At 34.5% G+C, this 25,224-nt stretch overlaps 2 protein-coding genes across 11 annotated transcripts in view; one reads left to right on the plus strand and one right to left on the minus strand.

Moving 5' to 3' along the window:
- LOC124529598 overlaps window positions 1-13,700 on the minus strand; it is a 31,403-nt gene extending 17,703 nt beyond the window's left edge. For all 7 annotated transcript variants that reach the window (XR_006966435.1, XR_006966434.1, XM_047103389.1 and 4 more), the window contains exons 1-2: window positions 13,326-13,700; window positions 12,163-12,299 (exon numbers count right to left, since the gene is read on the minus strand). Coding sequence is in view for 5 of the 7 variants with exons in the window: in XM_047103389.1 (XP_046959345.1) it covers window positions 12,163-12,299; window positions 13,326-13,425 (237 nt within the window). In the remaining 2 variants the exon portion in view is untranslated. The remainder of the gene's footprint in view (window positions 1-12,162; window positions 12,300-13,325) is intronic.
- A 245-nt stretch (window positions 13,701-13,945) lies between these two features.
- LOC124529588 (ribonuclease Z, mitochondrial) lies at window positions 13,946-25,132 on the plus strand. 4 transcript variants are annotated; one of them, XM_047103368.1, is made up of 16 exons: window positions 13,946-14,174; window positions 14,247-14,415; window positions 14,553-14,739; window positions 15,536-15,657; window positions 15,731-15,924; window positions 16,164-16,249; window positions 16,933-17,098; window positions 17,320-17,455; window positions 18,040-18,280; window positions 18,671-18,819; window positions 19,542-19,760; window positions 20,099-20,241; window positions 21,509-21,684; window positions 22,950-23,127; window positions 23,671-23,903; window positions 24,555-25,132. In XM_047103368.1, the coding sequence occupies exons 1-16, from the start codon at window positions 14,150-14,152 to the stop codon at window positions 24,855-24,857; spliced, it is 2,727 nt and encodes a 908-aa protein (XP_046959324.1). In that variant the 5' UTR covers window positions 13,946-14,149; the 3' UTR covers window positions 24,858-25,132. The 4 variants fall into 4 exon arrangements, with proteins under 4 accessions (XP_046959324.1, XP_046959325.1, XP_046959326.1 ...); XM_047103369.1 differs by having other exon boundaries at window positions 13,946-14,156; XM_047103370.1 differs by having other exon boundaries at window positions 13,946-14,151.
- Window positions 25,133-25,224: the final 92 nt, after the last annotated feature.

Genomic DNA, 25,224 nt, shown 5'->3' on the forward strand with positions numbered 1-25,224 from the left:
GAAAAGTCACAAGGTGTGCCTTGAATGATTATTAAAGTAATGTTAAGCTTGAAAAGACGCAATGATTTGAGAATGATTAGTGTGGCTTGAGTTCAGATAATAATAACGATTTTTGTCATCAATTCAAAATAGAAATCATCGATGCTGATATTATAAATATGAAAATATCTTAAATTGATAAACCGATTCAGATAAAATTTTACTTTGAAAATAGTTTGATTCCCTGGGTTAAAATAATTCGTGAGTTATGGTAAAGTTTCTAAAAATTCACGCAGGTAAAGCCGCAGGCTTTTTTTAGCATTATGTAGATATCATTGATACCTTTAAAATTAATTAACTCGACATCTATGCCCAGTGTTAACCGCGCGCTTCAAGAAACATGTCTGACGATTGTAATACACTTGAATCCTTTTTATAGTTCATATAATACCACTGATAAACAAATCTCGCATATAATAAACTGAATTTCCCATACTCGTGTATGATTTTATTACAGTGTACTGATTCTGTGATCTGGATTCTTTAGAGGATATTAATTCTTTCAAACATATACATTGTGCTTTTGTAAAACTGAACATACATATGTTCAATAAATATTTTAAAATAAATATCATTATTTCTAGACAAATTAGTTTAATTTTATGTTTAGAATATATGCTTTTTTTTTAATTTTTAGTACGAAACCTAAAAAATGTGTAACAGTTGTCGTCCAAAGCAATTAAGTTAAAAAAAGGTAACAATGAAACACGAAACTAGTTCAAGCAGTGCCGCTAGGCTTTCGCGGCTATGTCCAGTGGTTAGATGGAAAATTTTCTTTGTTCTTTCATACATCCTATGATAATTAGAAATGTAGTCTTTACTACAAATTGTTTACGTGTGCTTCTTTATAGTAATTTTAATGAGTTTTTTAAATGTATATTACAATGGTACGATGAGATTTAGGTATGCTATGGTAGGGTAGAGGGGAAAAGCGCTTTGCGGAAGGCTTTAGATCGTGATACAGTCATAAAGATTCTTATAAGATAGTCAAAGAACAGACAAAATAATCGGTTGAACAAAACGCAGTCGGTTTAAAAAATATATATTAATTAGAATATTCTTCGGGGGGTTGCTATTTTATACGTGGTACAACTAGAATTACGTATTAGTTTGTCATGTCTAAAAATCAAAACAAAAATATACAAATAATATGTAGATATTTGCAAGAAATAAGTAAAACAACGATCATATTGCATTTAACTTTCACTGCAATCTTTCACTTTCTAGTAGATCAAAAGTTTAGATCAAATTCAGATATACCACTCGTAGTATTACTGATATTTTAAGTTGGTGACTGCTTAGCCAAGGGCGACTTCGCTTTTCAGGAGACTAAATCCGAATTCTGTCACGCTGCTCTAATGAATAGTAAGTTCAGAACAAAAAAAAAATATCTTGTAATACAAAACAAATATATTTCAGTAGAACAAAACTATGAAAATAGTGATCAAGCAAGCAAACTAACTGTTAGTTTATACGATGTCAATTCATCGTATAAACTTACAGTCGTATCGTATTGCAATATCTTCCGTATGTAGTTATCACCCAAATGTCAGTTATTCCATCGGCAAAGAATAATTACAATATTTTTCGTTATGTTCCGCTTTTAAAGAGTGAATGAGATATTGTAATAACAGACAAAAGGCAATATCTCTGAAATCTCATGGTTGACAGCCCAAAGTAAATGAACGGGTAAACGCTTATCAGGTGGCCTATTTACCCAACTTACTTAGTATTAATTAAACAAAATATAACATTCAATTGATTATATATAACCGAATTAACATATGAACGAAAATAATTTACGAATAGCTTGATATTACTCAAAGTAGGCATAGGAGCAGCGTGGTGGTATGAACTCCTGAAAAGGATAGGAGGCATTCAACCCAACTCAACAACAGGACAGTTATAAGTTTGTTACATAACGTTAAGAATGAAGACAATGAAGAATCAAAGAAAGTAATCTAATAAATCGTAACAAAACATAACAGGTAAGGAAGTCACAGTTATACAATCGAACAAAACCTATACTATAGACACAATCAATGGCATTTTGAAACACAATAGTATTAAGTATTCAAGGGACTAACATCAACGTCGCCGAACAATGATGTAGTAAACGTTTACTGTGACAATCTGCACACAATGTGAATGAATGTCGAATGGGAACTTATGTTTCTTGCAACTCATAAACAAAACACTTTCTTATTATTTAGTTTCAGTAAATTAATAACAAAATATCGTTAAAAACAATAAATAGAATACTGAAACCGCCACAGACACAAAACGTGGAGAAACTTACTTATATTTGCATTTACGCATTACTATCTCACAAATTTCCCGACTTACCAATGTTTTTAACACAGATTGTACAACTATTCCAGGGAGATTAGGATTAAATAAAGAAGTCTTTGTTTTATATCGAAAATTGTATACCAGGAATAACAATACTCTATTTAAGACCCAAATTTAAAAGATCTTAAAAGAGCAATTATATGAAAGAGACATTTTAAACAAGATAATATGCATGTATGTATAATGCTATCGTGTGTACTACGTGCATGCTTAGGTGCTATTTTATAAGAATATCTGTATTATACATGAGAAAAATAAATATTATTAAGGAAAACTAAAGAGGTTCCTACTAGCGCTAAAGATAAAGAACATAATATTCTCGGTAAAACATTGTAAACAGTTAATAGAGGTGTTGACGTAAAATGTGAAGAACAAACGCTCGGTTTTAACGTAAGACAACGTATTGTCTTAGTGTATTGTTAATATACATATTATGTTACTTCTATAACTTATTGGATTTTACATTTGACGAGAAGAACAAACGAACGCAAGCCGAGATAACCCAGTGTATACAACACGTGGATCGTAATCAAAGATCGCAAGTTCACAGACTTTTGATGTGCTTTGTTTAGTATATAATAGCGATCTCTTTCGTCTTCGCTCGGGTGTCATTTATTAATAAACAAAATGAAATGATACAAACATAATTTTTACCTGTAACATTTAAGAAAAACTTTTACTCTATGTAATATCGGTAAAAATACCAAAGACAAATCAAAGAGCAATCCTCATAGGAGCTGCGTGATGAAATAAACTCCAAACCTCCTAAACAGAGGAGGAGGCTGACTGTTAAATTTATTGAATCGATTGTATGTAAAACTTATAGCGTTGGAAACTTTTGAATATTTAAGACAAAAAATACTATAACTTACGAAAACGAAACGTAACGTAAAGAAAAGCTACTTAAAGTTAAAATTAAACGTGATAGTTGATAAATATTTTTTTCTGTAAATCGATAACTTTTTATATTTTATCACTTATGTATTTATTTGCTCTCGACGCATTCATTTTAATTTCGTTATTTCATACCAAGATTAAAAGAACATTTTATGAGCACACGAGAGATGTAAATTAAAAATGACGATAATTTTCTTACATGAACGGAATAATGCATCTCCAGTTGATATATAAACGTAAATACCTTACAAAAATAGTATCAATATTAATGACATTGTTTTCGTGCCAAAATAATTGGAATAGCGATGTGGACGTTGACGTCCTTTGAGATTTTTAAATAAGAAATATTTAAAAACTATTCCTTCGTCGTCAACGTCGCATTACATGTTCTATAGTTAATTATGTCCTACATACATAGAAATATACCATCCTACGACAAATATATTATTAATTGTAAAGTTCAAGAGTTTTTTTTAGTTTTTTGACATTTAACCACGTTGAGGGGACTTATGGAAGTTGGGATATAAATAGAATATGACACAGAACAAAACACACCATTTGAAACTATTCCTAAGTAAAAGAATACAATGAAAAAAAAACTGGCTTAAAAATATCCTACTTTTTAGTTTAATGAAAAACATAACCATCCCATTATCAATTAAATTAAGATAGATCTATACTGAATACAACGCATAAAGATTAATGAGCAGGAAAATTATACACAACATACATTAAAATACACAAAGAACCTTAGACACCTATTAAGCAAAAACATTACTAATAGTAAAAGATGGGTGAGCACCCGATGTTTAGTTATTTTCAGTATGATTTACAAGTAATAACAATGCACATATGATTTAAATAAAGTAATATATGACTGGGCCCGTGGGCGGGTCCCTCGTGCCACGTAAATGGGCTAGGCGACTCATAAAGAGGATTGCGACTTTTGTGATGACCATCCCGCGTTACATGTTCCCACGTACACATGTCATATCCGATTTTAGTAAATCGACAATTGTGTTGGCTACTATCAATTACATTCTCATTGCTCATTGATTAAATATGCTGAGTGTTTATATTGTGGTATTCACGAGGCAGGCATACAATTGATAATATACATTTGGATAACCAAATGAATACGCACTTTTGGGTTTTCAAACGATAATTGTATTGATAGATGTATGGCGTCAATTCTTATATTTCTTGTTAGTATGATAGAACTTAATAAAATATTATGAATAAAGCATATTGCAACAGAATCCACGATCTATTATTATCTATGAATTATCAAAAAATTGCGAACAAGTGGTTGTTTAATGTGAGAGTACGATCGAATTCCAAACATCGTTAGTCACCGCAACGAGATAAGAATGCTTATAAATAGGCTCATCTTAAATGCAATCATATCGTGCATTACGGCGACTCAGCGCGTCAGCCAGAAACAAAATAACGTCGCGTAGTTAGGGTTGTCGGACAGTTGATATTGGCGTTAACCTGCCATGCCACTTTCTCCAATGTCACTTTTAAAGAACACTACATATAAATAATTTTAACTATCCCATTAATCAATCAAGAAGGCTACAGGTCTTGGATCTGGTATATAATGTAGATTATAATGAGGACTGATGTTATTACTTTTGTATATATAAATATTCACAATAGCACACCTTAAACGTTGTTTTGAACACCATTAATTTAACGTTTGATCTCTGTTTTGTCTTTCGTGTTTACGCAAATACTTGTGGATTGTGGACCAATATAATCTCCTGCGTAGTTGGCTACTGTTTAAAATTGGCCGTTATTGCCGAAATTCGTTTAGACACTAACAGGTCGATAATAAATTTGAACTAAAAGTATAGATGGGATTCCTGTATTTTCTGTTTTGCAGCCCTATTATTAACGCACGACGCAGGCGCATCTTGCGCTGACTCACACACGCTCACGCGCATGATAATTACGACGTAGAAGCACGTGTTCCCTTTCAAGTGTTGATAACTCTACTCATTAAGTGTTCCTTGTTTGCTATGGGTACGTTATTGTTCTGTAATTGCAATCATGAGTGGAAGATCTGTTTATCTTTTTAAGATGTAAAATTTATTAGTTATTTATATCGCTATTTTCAAAATATTAATCAGGAGTTTAAATTGTACAAATGGACCAATTGAATAGCTTTATGTATTCAATAAATATTAAATTAGGTATAGCAACTGACTAAATATGGTATGTTTACATAGATTTTTGCTACAATCATCGTTCTGTGAGCTCGTCTGAACAACGCAATTATGGTTAAGGAGGGGCGCTAAAAGCTCTAGTGAGCGTACGGTTAAGTCACTGAAGGGTCCGATTCGCTGAGAATAGAAAAGAGTTATATGAAGAAAACGTGTAATTACTACACTTCGCAAAACGTAAATAAAACAGTAACTGTCATATATTTGCTAGTAACATTTGGATTTGAATTTTTTCTACACGAAAGACAACAAAGCTTAAAGAACCCTAGTTAAAGAAAAACATGTGACGTTTCGATGTTTCGATGTCCACGGCCGAACTGACATTTTTAATGCGAATTCCTTTCTTATTCACGAACTGTCACTTATCCTTATATAATGTCAGACCTGATTTCGCAGCGGTGATAACAATTTAAACAAATACTAGAATACAATCCATACTCATATAAGCTATCCTTGCGACGATATAGCGTGCTAATTTCTGGTTTATTTAATGTTTTGTAATATCTGTTAAATTGTAGATGGAAGAACAATCGGTGATATTTATTTTTTATAACGATAGGCTCTCTGTCACAAACACATTTTACGAATAAACTTATGTCATAATAAATCGATAAGTTTAATTGAGTAAATAATTTTATCTATCTATAAAATTACATAAAATAGGTTATGTGAAGTCGCACAGTTTTCTGTTAGCATTTTGGAGATCTAGAAATCTCTTATACAAAGTTTGCCCGCATTCGTTAGAGTTTTGGCAGCGTTCGCTTGGAGAGCGCCCGGCTCGAAAAACTAGCGTCCGGCTACGTTCGATATTTCTCAAATCATATTCATTGTAGTATAATACCTTAAACGCCAATAATTCGCGTAAATAGTAATAAATTATCTTAAAAAGAAAATTCCTTATCAATGATTTTAGTGGTGTTTGCAAGGATCCGATAAAAACTAATGGAGTGAAATATTCACATTAAATTTTGTTGAAAGAGTACGATATTCATTTTTCTAAAAGAACTTCGATGACGTTTGAACAACATCCGAATTCAATTTTGTATTTGTATAACAATAAATAAACATTCTTTCAATACACGTTAAAGATGTTCTCGACGTAAGAACAGGTATCCCGGTAATATAATTTAAACGGCTTGTCTGGCGTGGAGGAAGTTCGTGTTACATAACACTCAGCTGTTAAATGGAACGGAACGGTGAACGAAAGCAAGCGCCGATAACTTCGTAATTGGGTATTGAATAACCAATTTCCGAAAAGCTTCAGCGAATGTGTTCAAAACAAAAGGGAGGAAAAAAGATAATTATAACACTTCCATAGTGAACTATTAAAATACCTGAACTCCGTCGTTTAAATCTGGGAAAACCAAGGTTATATATAGAAGTCATAGATGAATGGGTGTCCTCACTGAATCAATCAGTTCTTTGACAAAGAGATAGCCTGGCTTATTAACGACTTACACATAAATTACAGGATTTACGAGAAATTGTTGTTTATTATCTTATAGAATTAAAAAATACCAGCAATATTTATTCGTCATCTTGCATCTTCAAATAATTGCCACGATATTCCAATACTTTTGAATAATACTCCTATTTCAGTGACCTTCAATACACGTTGATTTCTGCGAAGTAAATTTTGAGAGTTTGCTTATCCAGTGACCTTGATGCGTACGACCTACCTCAATGCTAACAAGAAGCTAATATAATCTTATCTCACATGACTTATCTACAAACAAACAGCTTATTTGGCTTGTGTACTGTGGGATCGTTTACTTTAAAAATACCTTTATATTGACAAATAAACATTAATTTAAAAAAGCATAAATCTAATATCATCAGTACACAATCATAATTGTTAAAATCGTCTGAACTCATTTAGATTACGTCCTATTTATGTCAATTTCCGTGTGATCTCCCATAATACACGTGTAAACCCAAGAGCGCTTATTATTTTAAAAATAGAACAACATCTATGCAAGTTAAAAATGAGTGCATAAGTACATATATCTAATGACATACTTTTGTATATGTATATCACGCTCGCACTGCACCGGTGGTAGGTCGCAAATCGCAAGGCGCAACGGTGACATGGCGCATATCTGCGTTCTTTGTGTTTGCCCAACCCGTTCGCAATGCGTTGGAATAATACATCGCTGGGTCGAAATCGCGATATTGTTCCCGTGCATTAGTAAAAGTAGTAATAGAGAGGTTGAAACTGAGTGCTAAAGAACCGGGAGTGGAACGGGAGGTCTAAGATCTTTGGGCATGCTGCCAACACGAAGCGCCACTGCTCACACTGCAACGTCTGTCAGCACCATTGTATATCTTCACTTAATAATTCTTTATCCTAATCGCATAAGAACCAAATTCCCTTGACGTGAAGATTATCGTAAATTTGTCTCACGTCATCTAAATGTCTCGCACATAGTCTAGGTTTTTAAATGTGAACCATCTGAGATCTAGCATTCAAGAATTTTTGGGTTAATTTGAATACTATTAAGAAAATGAATTTGATATAGACCAGATTTAACCGAGGTTAAATGTTATATTTAGAGGAATCTTTTCAATGTTTTTAAGAATGAGCGCAAAACAAAAGTTCAGTAAAAATTTAACCCATTATGTTTCTCGGAAAAATCGGTCGTGCCCCAGATATTTTACGTAGGTCATTGACATTTTACTATTCCGTTTTATGCATCTCAGTACAAAACATCTTTTGGATAGATTTGCAAATGAAAGAAAACTATGTGAGCTCAAGTACGCTTTCAGGCGCTAAAATATATAGATATATAAACTATATTACACTTGACGAGAAAAAAATTTAACCGCTTTTTAAGCATGTTGCGCGCACAGAGAAGTCTGTGCCTTAGCACAGTTAAAGTTTAATATGGATTACGAGTGGAAAAGGAAATGTATGTATATGAAATAATAATAGACGTTACTTATTTAGGTACCTTACAACTGCCACTATCAAACAAATTTCTAAATATTAAGCAAAAACGCGTTTTTAGACGAATACAAGCTACGAAGTAGATATACTCGAATACGGCTTCGAATGTCAAGTCTCATTTAATAAGCAAATCATTACGATACAATTTCCGGCCACTGCGGCACTGGTCGCCCAGTGGTACTGGTTAATTAAACTCATTCTTTATATATATAGTCAAATAAAGCATACTGGTATGGGTTTTTGTATTTTTAAGTAACTTGCAAACTCATCATATTTTGCCACGTATACAACCACGAATATTAAGCCATATCTATTAAGCACAACAGATCAAAGACTACTTTTCAATTTGTAGTTGCAGGTGGCTCAATGACTGACTCATTTGCGAGTAATCAACAGACGCTTGATTGTTCTACCGCTATTAGCTTTATTTCACACAAGGTTCGATTTATTATAAATTTTGAAAAAACCTCACCTGAATGTATAGTACTAACACATGTAGAAATATTTCATTGTATTATTTTAAATAATATCTTAATAATTTTTGGTTCATGTTGACAACATTTTTAATGGATTTTACCACCAAAATTAATTAGAGTAGATTACGAAGACCGTGCCTTTGCCATGAAAAAATAAAATACCTAAACCGCGTTTTCCAGTAACGTTCCATTAGTTAATAGAGAAAATTAGTCTGAAACAGAATGTCTGCGGAATTAAATCAATTATGAGTTACGACGGACAATAGTTGTGTTCATAATTCATATCTAGTATAAAACAAGCTCACTTGAACCGTTCTAACTTATTGGAGTTGCTACTGTTTTCACGAGTTATTATAGAATATGCAATATTTTTTTTGATTAGTTTAAATCTTGGAAGCCGAACTATCTATTCTCCTTATAGTATGGAGTTGAAATTTTATATTTTCCTTCAGTACTAATGAAACTTCTAAATTTTGTGTCTAAAACTGAGTGCTATTTTATTTTTTTAATTAATTTATCAGAAGAGTATAATTATTGTGTGCAAAAGCGGAATTAAAATATCTCGTACACATGTTTTTCGACCGATACCTGATGATTCATATCTCAATACCTGAATAAAATATAAAAGCGGTATTATATATACAAGTAATAACGCACCCACAGATTTTTTTATGCTACAATGACAAAATAGAGTTGGGGAAAAAAAATATTCTCGTTAACTTTCAAATATTTTACAACAAAGTGAAAAGCATTAACGGTGTAAGAGTGACTCTAAGTTTTTTATTAGGAATCGAATGAAAGTATTTAAATAATCGCTCTTGTCTCCTAAACAACCGAATCGATGCTTAGGAAGTGGACGTTACTAAATAATACGAGACGAGCGAGGCACAAATTACAAGTAACACTGCGTTTACCGCTACGTATCCGGTGAATAGTAAGTATGACTTATTAACGTCACCATGTCATATCTGATATTGTACAGTCACTGTTCAATCAATAGTTTAGAATTGCATGATTGAGAAGATGATTGATGAAAAAGACAATTACTGAATACCTTGCCGGATCTTATCGGTAAAATCTACATTCTGAACTGATATTAGGTATAATATAGTAATTAGTATACTGACCGTTAACATTAAATCTATTTTGCAATATACGATTCATAGAAGAGGCTAGAGTTACTTTACATTTTGAATTTGTAAGGACATTAAATATATTATTCCGGACAAGATTACTGCAATAAATTGATTAAATTACTAATGAGATTATATTATGGTGTTGATGAATATCTGAAATGAGTACTTTTCTTTTTGTTAGCAAACATATTTTCTTTCCAGAGTTTAATGGTTGTTAGCAAGCCTTTCGGATAAAATAACTTTTTCGTATAAATATACGTATACACGTTATTGGCGTTAAAAGATTGTGTGAATAACATATAATAATATTTATCTAATTCTTATAGTTATGAAACCTTAGTAAGATACAACCTTTGCTATATGAAGAAATAATGTGAATTTAAATACAATTACAGAAGTGTAATGTGTAAGTCTTACCTAGTCTAATAAATATATATATATATATATGTATATTATGAGGAATAGTGGTCGGAACTTGGTTCATGCATATATGCACTTAACATGTATCTTTTACAGAAAAGGAAGAACACTGATTTGGTTTGAAACTTGCCTATTGGTTTATGGACAGTACATTTCTTCGGTAACGAGGCATGCGATATAAGCTCTAATAAAAACTATATAACTACAGTCCTGATAGGTGTCAATAAAGACAAATCTACAAAAAAACATGTTATTCGTACATCGCTGTACTTCATACGGTAAATTTAAAGTAAACATTTATTAAAAAATACAGTGCACCAAATGTAGAACATTTAGGTCAGCTTCCAAAACTGGGATAGCTTAAATTTTAATTTATCTGCACTATCTGAGTGCCGAGTACCTATTATCTTTCACGGTATCGTATAAAATGCAGGATAGATAAAAAGTTAATGTCCTCTAACAATATTTTAAAGTGAATACATCCTTTGAACAGTAAAGATTAAAAAAAGACTATCAACCTGTTGTATATTAGAAATATATTCTAAGATTTCTTCACGTTTGATATATGTACACAAAAAATGTTCCTTGGTAATAAAATTACAACATAAATAGATCGCGACAATATCAGCTTAATGTAATAAAAACTGAAATAAATATTCAATGACTAACAAACATTCGATACCTATCTTTACGTTCTCACTGACGTGGATGCATCATCGCGAAGAATAGATCTTGATGGTGCCAAATATTGGCTTACGATGACTAATGTCGCAGGCTGTCCCTGGACTAATGACTCGGGCAGACTAAGTATTAATTAGTGTGGGTACTGACCCTTCTGAGACGTGAAACTTGATAGCCCCTGTACTTCCAACAGCTAATAAGAATGGAATATCGATTGAAGGTTGTCTATTGCGTCATATGTCCAGACGGCTCAAATAATCAAAGTATGAATTGACATAATATGTAAGAATGACAAATGTTTTTAGTCTAAATACTGGTTATAGATCAGTTATTTGAAGACATACATATACAAAAAGATATTTTTTTAGTTAATTGGATTTCCGTAACTATTAGTCAAGGGCGTAAGCGTATTCGGTATCAATGATTGGCCCATTAATAGTTTGAAGGCACGCATAATATGATAACTCGTATTATATGGAGGGTACGCAGTGCAATGACCCATCGTCCGCAATTGATTAGATACATAATTTTAGCTTTTATTAGCCACTCTCATTATATCTACGTAACCAGAACCAAACCAAAACAAGGCATGAATGTTGTAGATAAGTTTCGATACAATTTTTTATCAAAAACGTAAATTTTGATATTTTGCAATTTTTAAAAAAAACATTGTATTTATATGTAACACTTAAATATAATTTACTTTATGGTAAGCATATTATTCGACAGATGATTCTATCTAATTCATTTATGTATAAATAAATGAATTAGATGAATTAGTTATTTCATTAAATTTTTATTTTCTGCTTAAAAACCTCAGAAAAAAAATTCTGGATTCACTTACATAATTAGCACATTAGATATGTGTCTAAATATAAAAAGTATAGATTAATAAAAATTACGACAATTTAATAAAAAACACAACTTAAATGCAAGTCAACGCAATACAATCCAATTGAATTCTTCAAATATTAATTGTGTCTTACCTTACAATCCTTGTGCCTGTAGCACCAGGTGCAGCCAAATAATAGTCCTACAACAGTCAGCACCAACGCCAGCGCCGGCAGTGATGTGTACAAATTGCTTTCTGAATTCCATTCTTCTACTTCAGACCCACTTGCTTCTGTAAAATTAAAATAATTTAAACAAAAATTATGTAAGTAGGCTATTTTTAATAAAACACTCAAGGGAATAGTGGATTTGCTGGAATTTGCAAATCAAACAGGATAATAAAGAATACATTAATATGGTTTACTGTACTCCATACAATTTTTTGGCAAAGTGGAAATTTTTTTAGCCCTTTAACTTCAATTTATACAATTTATATTGATTACACTCTAAGAAATATTTTGATGGAATAATATTTTAATTTATTTTTGCCATCACTTATATTCAACAATAACAGGACTGGGTCAGACTTTTATCAGCTATTGATGCTTAAAAATTACTCATATAAACTATATGTTTGTTTATATACTGATAAATATATTGTTTAATTAAATTCACAAATTACTGTCAAAACATTAACATTTGTTTCAAACAATATCATTCAAATAAATTATGGATTTAATTATATTCCAATTTTAGATTAAAATTACTAATGATTTATGAAATTTAAAAATATGCTTAAATTTAATATATGTCCCATATATGATATCTATTCAATTTGTAGGAATACTACATTTTTATACATATTTTAAAATATACAGTACATAAAAAACCTTGTTCTTATTCATCTTTAGGTAATTATAAAAGTGTACAGCTATATGGTTGCTGATTGTTGAGAAAAATGTTTTCTCATGTATGTTGCTAAAGCAATATCTACTTTAATATCTTATAGATTCTTCCTATGTTTTAGTGAACCTTGTATTAGTTTCAAATTATATCTTAAAATGAATAGCTGACAATTATGGTGTAAAAATAATCAAAATTAATTTCATATTATCGTTTAAATTACGATAACTATAAAATGAACTTATGCAAATACTACCCACATGTATATAGATTAACAAAGATTATGTTACCTATTAAGAGTTGTGATATTCGATTCCCTTTTAATATATGAGATAAACGCTTAACTACGGAGTAAAACGTTAATTTATATTAGATGTTAATTAAAATAACATTGTTTTCTAATAATTTGACTTACCGTGCGGGTAGACCCGCAGCACTGGGTTAACAGGCAATCCTTGTACCAATTGGAGGCCCGTTGAGGCCAAAATTAAAATCACCCATAACACAGCCATCATTTTTACATTATTTGCACAGCCGTATTATTTTTCGTTTCATTATTTATCATTTTAATACATCACCACAACACAAAAAATACACGGTCCCTGACAGGTTTACACTAAAGAAAAAATACTAAAGCACTATACAATATTGACCGCAAAAATTGCGCACATGAAACATTTTCAGAGTCTAGATTATTTATAGCACTTAAAATATAATTTTTATTAAGATTTTCGTACACATTTACATATAAATTGCGCAACCCACAGCTGTACAGAACGCCATTTTCGATTTCGATGTTTACAGTTCTAATGATCATTTATTCCTTTTTTTTAGCTAGTAACAAAATGTATAGAATTAAATATTATGAATAAAAAGGTATTTGAATTATTATTTTGAATGTATAATTACTTATAAATGTTAAATATTACTAAGTTATTCTCCTTTAAGTAAATAGCTTTCAAACTCATTTGTTAATTTTTGTAAATACAATAATTTTATAAAAATAGTTATGTCAATGTCATAGTCAATAGTTAAGTCAAGATGTAAGTTGACATAACAGAAGAAAACATTAAAAATCGACTGACGCAAAAAATAACTGTTCCAAATCTAAAAATGTGTTTGTAGCAGAAGTTTTTAAAAATACAAAATTATGTATAAATGAGCAAGCTAGTAGCCTACTCTAAGTCATCCTAACGGGTGCTCGTAAACTCTAGCAAAATAAGAATAACCTCCAAACACATGTACGGTAAAATAACAACATTTGGTAAAGTAGTTAGAATAAATAGTGTCCGTTATTACAGCAGCGACAGTAGTAAGAAATTGTTGGAATTTCTAGCCAGCATGCCGAAACCCAATTCTGGAAGAATTTTCGATGCACAACGCCAACGTCAACAAATTAGTAAAAAGGCAGAAAAATATGGCCCTAGTACAGTATATTTACAGGTCCTAGGCTCTGGGGCTAGAGGAGCTCCTAATACTCTTTATCTATTTACTGATCAAAAGCGGTAAGGATTTTAATTAAATATTAAACAATAATACCTTCTGTAATTGCAATGACATTGCATCATATTTGTAGTTAATTCAAAAATGGATTGGTTTTCCTGGTATTGCTTATTGATTACTATGTATAAAATAATTTCAGTTATTTATTCAATTGTGGAGAGGGTACTCAGAGACTTGCCCATGAACACAAGGTAAAACTATCAAAACTTGACCATATTTTTATCACTAACAAGACCTGGAGGAATATTGGTGGTCTGCCTGGACTCTCTCTCACACTCCAAGATGTTGGTGTGCCAAATATAACCTTACATGGACCCGATGGATTGGTAATTATATTGCATTATAGTTTTATAAAAGCTGGGGCTGAGATGGACTAGTGGTAGGATCTTATGAATTTTAACCTAACTTTGGGTTTTGACCCAGATTAGCACACTGAATTATTCATGTGCTTAAATTATGATCTATCTCATGTGCAATGGTAAAGTGAAGGAAATGGAGGTGAGGAAACCTGCACATGTCAGATGAAATTCTGCCATGTATATCAACTGATCCACTTAGAAACAGAGCTGTGGAATATGCTCATAACTAGGCATCGGATTATATGCAAATGTATATAATACTATTTTTATAGCATTTTTGCATATTTGAGTAATTTTTCATTAACAGTGCTTATATCTGTAGTTGGACATATTAGTTGTGTAATATAATAATACACCACAGTCTGGACGGCATAAAGAAAATGGCGCCTTTATCAACGGCACCGGACATACTCTTCCGGAAGAGGTATCTGCAGGAAAGGCACCAAATTTCAAGTTTTTTTTCTGGTAACGTCAGTTGACGTCGAAAGATCAGTTTTGGCAATTTAAAGAAATGTCAAAATCTAATCAGAAATGGTTTTTTGTTTGAGCATATTTTGGCATTTTGATGGTGCATATAATCCGATGTCTACACATAACCTTCTCCTCCAAAGGCAACATAGAACTTAGACCAACATTTGGAAATTTATATACTTACACCTTACTTAACAGCTTAAATTTAATGAACTTAAATTGTTAATGAACCATGTTTTTACAAATCTTATTTATTGTACAAATTATGTAATTTATCGTTTTTTTGTTTTAGGATGAATTGTACAATGCCACGAAAAGGTTTGTGATTATGAAAGATATGAATGTCACTATGGCCAAGTGCAGTCCTTCTGTTGACTTTGAAGACAATGTGATGACTGTTAAATATGTTCTTATGTGAGTATTTTATATTAGTTTTTAATGAATTGATATTAAGTAATTTACAAATATAATTATCCTATTTTTATAGGGGACCTGAAGATAATATTTTTAAAACTGATTCCACACCTATTGCAAAGAAACCAAAACTTGGTGGTGAAATACTAGACAGTAAATTTGAGGAGTTCATTCATGATGACACTGACTATTACAAAAGGGAAACCAAGAACCCTGAAGAACCAAAAAATATGTCTCCAAAATTAAAAACAAAAAATGTTGGTAAAGGTTAGTGTATATAGCCAATAATATGATTGAATTATATTAATCACTATTAAATATATATACCTATTCGTTGACAGGTGGGGTATACTACAATTTTTATTTAATGTCAATATATAAATTTGTTATTGATATCTTAATTTCTCTTCCAAAGTTGTGATTACAACATGGAGGATACTTAAAACCCTATTTATAAGAATATTTAATACTTCTAGTATATTAAGTGTTTTCATTTTTTATATCAGATGCTCTGAAGATGAAGGACGAAAAAGTATTGCATGAACTGCAAAAACAAAGTCATTGTACTGTAGCATATATTTGTACTTTGAAGGTGTGTATATCTACTCAATACATAATCTAATAAACCAAGGAATGTTCTATAAATATGATGCAGCTTAAGAAATATACCAAAAGTGATAAAAGTATTTATTTTGATATAGAGACCAAATGAGCATTAAAAAGAAATAAATAAATTATCAATTTTTATTTTATAATGGTGCTATTTTGGCGGTAATTACTTATATTATCTATATTTTATGAGTAAGTCATTATATAAATTGTCGCGGGGCTTTGTTGTATGGCTATTTAACAGTAGGGTAATAGTAGCATTTGTATTATTGTGATGTATAAGTTACATAGTATAGCATAGTGTAGTAGTTTTTGTGTAAAAGATTAACTATTCTTTACCCTTTCACGCAAACATACAAACTTTTCACCTTTACCATATTAGTAAGAAAAGTAAAGATTTATACATTACCTGTGAATACTTAATGGCTGACAATAACTTTATTTTTTAAATGAAATCTGTGATGTTGCATCAATTTACAATTGAACTAATTTACACGAAACTACTAACAATAAAAACCTCAATTAATATTTGACTATTATAGGTTTTTTAAACCGCATCTGAGTGTTATCTCTAGCCAGTACAGTTACAGTACTTTTGTACCCGGTACCCTTTTTTTTGCCACTATCTTCAATTGCCAATGTGATATGTTTTGTGATTACTTTCAGAAACGTCTAGGTACACTTGTTCTAGAGAAATGCGTAGAATTAGGTGTCAAACCGGGGCCGCTGCTTGGGCAACTGAAGAGCGGACAGGATGTGGTGCTGCCTGATGGTAAACTCGTACGTTCAAAAGATGTGAAGACACCGGACGATCCTGGACCAGTTTTTATTGGTATTTTGATTATATCCTTATTGCTTATAATAGTAATGTGTAAATATTTTTGTTTAGATATTTGTTTTTCAATTATTTTATTGAATTAAATTTATTGAAATAAATCGAAAATATGTAATGAAAAGAATGGTTGCTTATTATTATATTTTATTTAAATTCAAAATAGTCTTTCCGTGCTATTTGAATTGTCTGTATTGATATTGATATGCTTTGTGTTTCAGTCCTGGAAGTTCCAGATATATCATACTTGAAAGAATCAGAATTCGCTGCACATTTTGACGATAAAGTTAACCCACCAGAGAACATTCCTACTATTGTTGTGCACTACACGCCACCGCACGTCTTCAATCATCCCAAGTAATAAAATTACCTATAATAAAGACACAAATTCTCTTCTAATTAGTATTTTAAAAAAGAAAAGGAAAAATTCATTTGGAGTTGTATTTTGCTAAAAGACGTTCACTATCTCGGAAGATTATGTAGTGTTGTTACTTAAGTTTTAAGAGCCGAGATGGCCCAGTGGTTCGAACGCGTGCATCTTAACCGATGATTGCGGGTTCAAACCCAGGCAAGCACCGCTGATTCATGTGCTTAATTTGTGTTTATAATTCATCTCGTGCTCAGCGGTGAAGGAAAACATCGTGAGGAAACCTGCATGTGACAAATTTCATAGAAATTCCGCCACATGTGCATTCCACCAACCCGCATTGGAACAGCGTGGTTCGTTCCAACGTTCCAACGTTCCAAACCTTCTCCTCAAAGGGAGAGGAGGCCTTTAGCCCAGCAGTGGGAATTTACAGGCTGCTGTTGTTACTTAAGTTAAATTATAATAATTAATATACAGACAAAACATGACATGCACATTTGTTTGAAACAAGTTTTATGTATTCACTCCGGAAATGTTTACAGCATTGTTTTATTCATGAGTATACGTTGGGCAGGTACCGCGCCTTCATGTCGCAGTTCGGCGCGGCGACGCGGCACCTGGCGCTCAACGCGCACAACACGTGCATGGGCTCGGAGGCCGTGCACCGCTCGCAGCACCGCCTGCACCTGCTGGACGAGGACATGTTCCCGCTGCTGCGCGACGCCAGCGTGCCCGCGCTGTGGGCGCCCGGGCCCCGCGCCACAGCCGCGCTCGACGGCGCGCGCTTCAGGGGCCTCGAGGAGCTCAAGAACAAGGTGAGACTGCCTGAAGTATGATAGTTTAATATTCTGTAAAAATTATTTAAAATTAATTGGAATATGAATAGACCTTCGATATTTAAACCGTTCCTTACTGTCTATAGTCGTTTATTTCATCATTATCTGCTAGAAACAATCAGTGATTATTTACATATAAGCGGAATTGAATTTACTAAGCTTTTGAGAAAAACGAATCGAAACAAGGTCATATTGAATCTGTAGTGAGACTTTGAGTGGAGGCTCTGCAGCAACTGCACCTGACGATACGGTACAAACGTAGTATACAGATCGAAACATCTTACTTTAAAATTGTTAACTCGTCGGAATCTCTGGCGTGTATGAGCCGGATGTTCCGGTTCCCCTTTGACTTCGGGCGTGGGTGCGCAGATCGCGGAGGCGCAGTTCCAGAACATCATAAGCCTGGAGGGCTCGTGCGGCGACGCGGCCCCGGGCGGCGCGGCGCCCGCGCGCCTCGACGTGGTGGCCGCGCGCACGCTCACCATGTTCCACCTGCGCCCCAAGAAGGCGCTCGACAGGTACGCCGCCTCTGCCCTGCCACACCGCAACCTCCAACGACGACTTTACCGAGTTCATTTATGCTTCGTAGAGGGTTCTTAAAAACGAGCGTTTATGCCGTATTTACGTTTTTTTTGTCGTTTCTATTTTTTAAACTATTTTTATTTCATTTCGAATTGAATGTTACCGCCTGGCCAGGGGAAATTCGCGGACGCGAATATTCGCGCGGTGCGAACGGCGAAGCGTCTTGCGAATGAAACAAACGTATAGCAATGTACCGGCGAATTGTAACGCGCGAATCGCGCTCGCGATCTGCGGCGCGGCCGGCGAGCTACACGAAAACTATGAATCAGTACGGCGTAAACCACCTGTAATTCTCGTATTTCTTGTGAAATTCCCCGTCTATACCCCGATTTTTATTTAAGCCATGTACTCCACAATCTCTTCCAAATATTAGGTCTTGAACCAAAATACGATTACTATCTAAACAATATCGAGATAATTTCGATAAAGACATTTTGCCGTCGGACGTCCTTACTAGTCGCGGCGGCGAACGCCACTGCCCGTGGCCTGCAAACGGCGCCGCTCGAATTGTCGATTCGCAATTCGCACCGCCGTTCGCGTCGCCGATCCCCGTGGCCAGGCCGTTATATTTTTTTTTATTTGCAATTTTAATCGCTAAGACCGAGCCGTGCCTGTCGATTTATTTGTAAATTATACGTTTCAAAATGCTCTCTAACAGATCGGCCGAACCGAAGCTCCATATACAGGAGTATATACAGGAGGCGATGGACGTGAATGGATTCGTTGAGAGTCTAGAAAAATTCCGAAAACTAGTTGAAAAAATACGCTACGGCAGGATCCAGCACCACCAAGAGTATCCGAAGGTAGTTTTCCTCGGAACCGGCTCCTGCATACCGAGTAAGACGAGGAATACCAGTGCAATCGTTCTACAGATTGAGTGAGTCTTTTTTATATCAATTAAATATAGCTATTATTTTTTTTTTTTAATAAATAAATAAATATGAGACAACATCACATACATTACTCTGATCCCAATGTAAGAAGCTGAAGCACTTGTGTTATGGAAATCAGAAGTAACGACGGTACCACAAACACCCAGACCCAAGACAACATAGAAAACTAATGGTAATCTACATCGACTCGGCCGGGAATCGAACCCGGGACCTCAGAGTGGCGTACCCATGAAAACTGTTGTACACACCACTCGACCATGGAGGTCGTCGGTTTTTTTTATTACATAACATTCCTTACCGATAACGTTTCTTTCCTATCCAGCGAACAGAGGTCGATGTTGATGGATTGTGGCGAAGGCACATTTGGTCAGCTGGTTCGCTTCTTTGGACCGAAGAAAGTCAACGCGTTCCTGAGGACACTGAAGGCCATTTATATTTCTCACCTACACGCAGACCACCATATCGGTAAGAATTACACTTACAGCGTTGGCTATGGCGAGAGAGCTTATTTAAAATGCTATAAGGCGTTATTATTTCAGAATCGTTAATGAATAAATTTAAGAAATCAAGATATCAACTGTTGCTTTTCAATATACAGGGTTATTGGTAATTCGACGTACATCCGCTAGGAGGTGATAGGGGTGACTATTTGCAATAATTTTAACACCCATATGCATAATCCAAAAGTGAACCATTTTTGAGTTATCAAGTTTTTTAGCTTTTTTCAAAATTTGTCAAAAATGCAACTTCAAAAATTTATTTAGAAAAAAATGTCCATAAAAATCTTTTTTTTTTTTCTGATATATAAAAACGAATAAACACTGGATATTTGTGAATATTTAAAGAATCATTATCGGACCAAACTTAAAAATGAGAGACGGAAAACGATATTATTTTAATATTTTTTAAATTTTGTTTCCTCAAAAATGCCTTAAAAACTTAAAAAAATCGTTATAAAACTTGTTCTGCAGATTATTTTAAAGACCTAACCATTTTCTTAGCTTTCCAAAAATGTATAAAAACTAGGAATTTATTTCAAAACAGTCGGAATAAAATGACCGGTCGGAAGAAAGGACGCTGGTGGAAATTCGTATTCGAACTTGAACGAATTTATACTAAAGGTCGCTCTTTAAAATTCCCACAAAATAATTAAAAATAATATCCAATGTAAAAAATGTTACTTACTCACTTAACTTACTTACTTAATACAAGTTTAAAATAACATTTAAATACATAAACAACTCAATAGCTAATAAAAGTTCTAATAAGCGAGTCCTCTCTAAAAAACTAAATCTCTCTGTAACAGAGCACAGTACACTTAGCATGTTCTACAGTGCATCATGCAGGATGCTATCCTTATAATTATCCTCAAGAGATCTCTGAAAGGAGAGTTATTATATATATATAATAGAGATATTAAAAATGACGCTTATGTCTAACTTACGTATATAACTAGAAAAATGGGATAAATAGATATTTGTTACTGGATGATGCCAGAACGGCTTGAGGGTTCTAAATGATGTCGAGTCCAAAGATTGTTAATAGTTTAGAATTGGACATATTATGTTATTAAGTAAACGCGAGCGCAGCCGCGGGCGTAAGACAATTTTGATACTTGGGGTCGAATAACCTACTGGCCAGTAAAACCATTCGTTTTCAACAGTCCATGACGGCCTGTTAAGTAGTTAAGACGCGAAGATGTAATAAGTAACTACATAAATTATTGTTTCAGGTCTAATAGACGTGCTACAGGCGCGTCGTCAGGCCTTAGAAGAAATTGACAAGGAAGCGCCTGAAGCTCCCGTGTACCTGCTCGCACCCGGACAGATCGTCTCCTGGCTGTCCATATACGACAAGGAGTTCGAGAGGATACGAGATGAATTTACGCTAATACCTAATCAGGATTTGGTAAGAGAGTTTCAGTAACTATGCAAGTCGCTATGGCATGATGCCTATCCACAGATATTGTGAAGTATATATAGTACGACACAACTTAGATGTCGCATCGGCAAAATTCGTAAAACCGATCACATCCGAATTGACCAACTAACTGTCCTAAATTATCAATATTTATTTCTCATGCGAAAATGATCTTTGCACAAACGTAATAACTTGTAATATCATATGACCTAATATATTCGTCAATTTGACGCGTTGATTTACATGCACTCGCTCTCTCTGGCGCGAGAATCTATAGCGACGAATAGCGTCGAATGGCGCGATAGGGAGCTATTTCTATTGGTTGTGTACATCGGCAGTAAACGGTTTTATTTTCATTCCATTGCATTTTCCGATGCTGCATCTAATTTGTGTCGTACTATACCTATATAACCATTGGTTAGTCAACTGCTTTGGTTTTAGTCTCCTAAGGCACATATTCTTCATTCATATCGAGTACACTACAAAAAGCTTTACGGTGAATCATTAACTGAGAACGATATTGTAATGCTTTCATGAATCTCCACGACTAAAGATTAAAAGAAACAGTTTCCTCATGTTCCCCATATAGTGTGGAGTATAGTTATATATATGTCGGAGACGGTCATGAATTCCTTAGCGTAACGAAGCGCGGCACGATTCCCGCGAAGGCGGCAGCACTATCGATACGTAACGACGCGACTAACTCCGTCCTACGACGGAGCCTACCCGGTGGAGGCGCTCAGAGACGACTCACTTACGATTCCGCTCTCGTGAAGACCAGTACCTCCATCCTAGGAACTGTCATTCGCTTCGTTGCCAAGTGTGATACAGTGTGATACTGAATTAGTGTATTAAGAACTTTAAACGTAGAATAAACGTGTTACTGTATTCGCGGTTTCCTCTTTGCTCGATCACCCAGTAATACGCTCCTACGATTTAAATAAAACTATTTATAAAGGATGAATCGCGTATATTAATTATTTTTAAACATCCCGACGTTTCGAGCACTTTGCAGTGTTCGTGGTCACGGGCAGACCACGAACACTGCAAAGTGCTCGAAACGTCGGGATGTTTAAAAAAAAAATAAAAAATAAAAAAATAATTAATATACGCGATTCATCCGTTATAAATAGTTTTATTTAAATGTGTAATCATCGCGAAAATTTAAGACAACATTACGCCCCTACGATGTCTGTCGATCGTACTGATGTCGCTGTCGATCCGACATATATAAGTGTTGTGTGCGTTGGCAGCTGGACGACGGGGGCGAGCAGTGGGCGGCGGCGCTGCGCGGCGCGGGCGTGCTGCGCGCGCGCACGTGCCACGTGGCGCACTGCCCCAACGCCTTCGGGCTGGCCGTCGACGTCACCCCGCACTACAAGCTCACCTACTCCGGCGACACCATACCCTGCGGCGAGCTCGTCAACATCGGTGAGCCCACTCGGCTGCTATTCTACACCAATCACTATCGCGTATGGCTTCCTCTCCGATATGCATTAAGATTATATATTCTGATACGTAACCCATTGATTGTTACTTTAATTTTCTGCTGCGATTACCATTAAAAATCATTACCTTAACACGGGTTAATTTTTTGCTATATTAAAAACAAGTGAACCTAAAGAATATACAACATTCTAAGAGTTAAAGCTACAAAAAATGTATTAATGTCAATGATCCTAAAATTTACCAATATTGAGTTCATCCGTAAATTATTTAAATACTTTATGGAGAAACCTTTTTATTTTATGGTATAGGTTGACGAACGAGCATATGGACCACCTGATGGTATGTGGTCACCATTACCCATAGACAATGACGCTGTAAGAAATATTAACTATTCCTTACATTGTCAATGTGCCACAGCTTGCACAAAGCCCTAACACCAAGAAAAGTTACTTCCACTTCTTCATATTTAACATAACACTTGTATTAAGATTTATATTATTATTAATAAAGTGACTATAATTGCAGGTAAAAACTCAACACTGTTAATCCACGAAGCGACAATGGAAGACGAGCTCGCAGGGGAAGCGCGCATTAAGATGCACTCGACGACGTCGCAGGCCATTAACATCGGGCGGGAGATGAACGCCAAGTACACGATACTGACGCACTTCAGCCAGCGGTACGCGCGCCTGCCGCGGCTCAACGCGAGCATACTCAACGATAACAACACGGTCGGGATAGCCTTCGACAACATGCAGGTACGTACTACGAATTGATAACACATTTTTACAACAACAGCCTGTAAATACCCACTGCTGGACTAAAGGCCTCTTCTCCCTTTGAGGAGAAGTTTTTGGAACATATTCCACCACGCTGTTCCAATGCGGGTTGGTGGAATACACATGTGGCAGAATTTCTATGAAATTCGTCACATGCAGGTTTCCTCACGATGTTTTCCTTCACCGCTGAGCACGAGATGAATTATAAAGACAAATTAAGCACATGAATCAGCGGTGCTTGCCTGGGTTTGAACCCGCAATCATCGGTTAAGATGCACGCGTTCTAACCACTGGGTCATCTCGACTCTCAACTCATTTTTAGCCAGTTATTAAATGTAATCTGCCCCCCCCCCCCCCGTCCCTTCCAACAGCCAACTAGAAACAGTTTCTCTTTGAATACTACTTCATTACATCACTAAGTACGTAATGTTCACCTGAAATCTGAAGCGCATATATTAACCCTATATATTAACCCCATATACTAACTTACCTTTCCTGTATTTGTTTATTTCTTAATCTGTAATATATGAGATATCACAGAAATTACTTCAATCGCGGTTTTTGAGATTAAACTGTCAAAAAATTACGAGATCAAAATGGACATGAACATTTTTTTATGTATATTTGCAGATAACAATGAGCGACTTAGAACTCCTGCCACACATGTACGCCCCACTCCAGCTGATGTTCGCCGAGCACTGTGTCGAGCTGGAACTAAAAGCGGCCAATCGAGCGCGACAAAAGGAAAGGCAGCGCCTGTCCCCCACCCCGCCCACGTCTAACTCTGTACGGACCTACTCCACCAACACCCATACAGAAGAAGAGACCACGGACAAAGCAGACGAGCACAATGGAACCACAGACAATAATGAATCGGAACAACAGAGAAATGGTGAAAATATTACAGATAACGATCGTAATATAATCAGCTAGTGTTTAATTTGGTTTTTAAGTTTTAAAGTTTCGTAGTTTTATATTAGCAGCTTAAATAAAAATATATTATTCTTGTACTTGTTACTTAAAGTTGAATGGAAGAAGTATTGCTTTATTAATAATATATTATATTATCTCATTCAATAGTGAATAGTTGAACATATAGTGCTCCTTATAACGTGATACGTTTTAGTTTGAATCGTTGACACTAGAGTAACTATGATTGGCTGTTATGTATGAAACCTGAAATAAATATTTTTTAATGTTGAGTTAAACTGTCTTTTATAAAATAGCGTATAAGTGTCCTATTACACGCACAGTTATGGAGGTAAGTTTGCGTAAATATTCAAAACAGACATTTCGTATC

The sequence above is a fragment of the Vanessa cardui genome, chromosome 5 (assembly GCF_905220365.1).
Source record: "Vanessa cardui chromosome 5, ilVanCard2.1, whole genome shotgun sequence".
Classification (NCBI taxonomy): domain Eukaryota; kingdom Metazoa; phylum Arthropoda; class Insecta; order Lepidoptera; family Nymphalidae; genus Vanessa; species Vanessa cardui.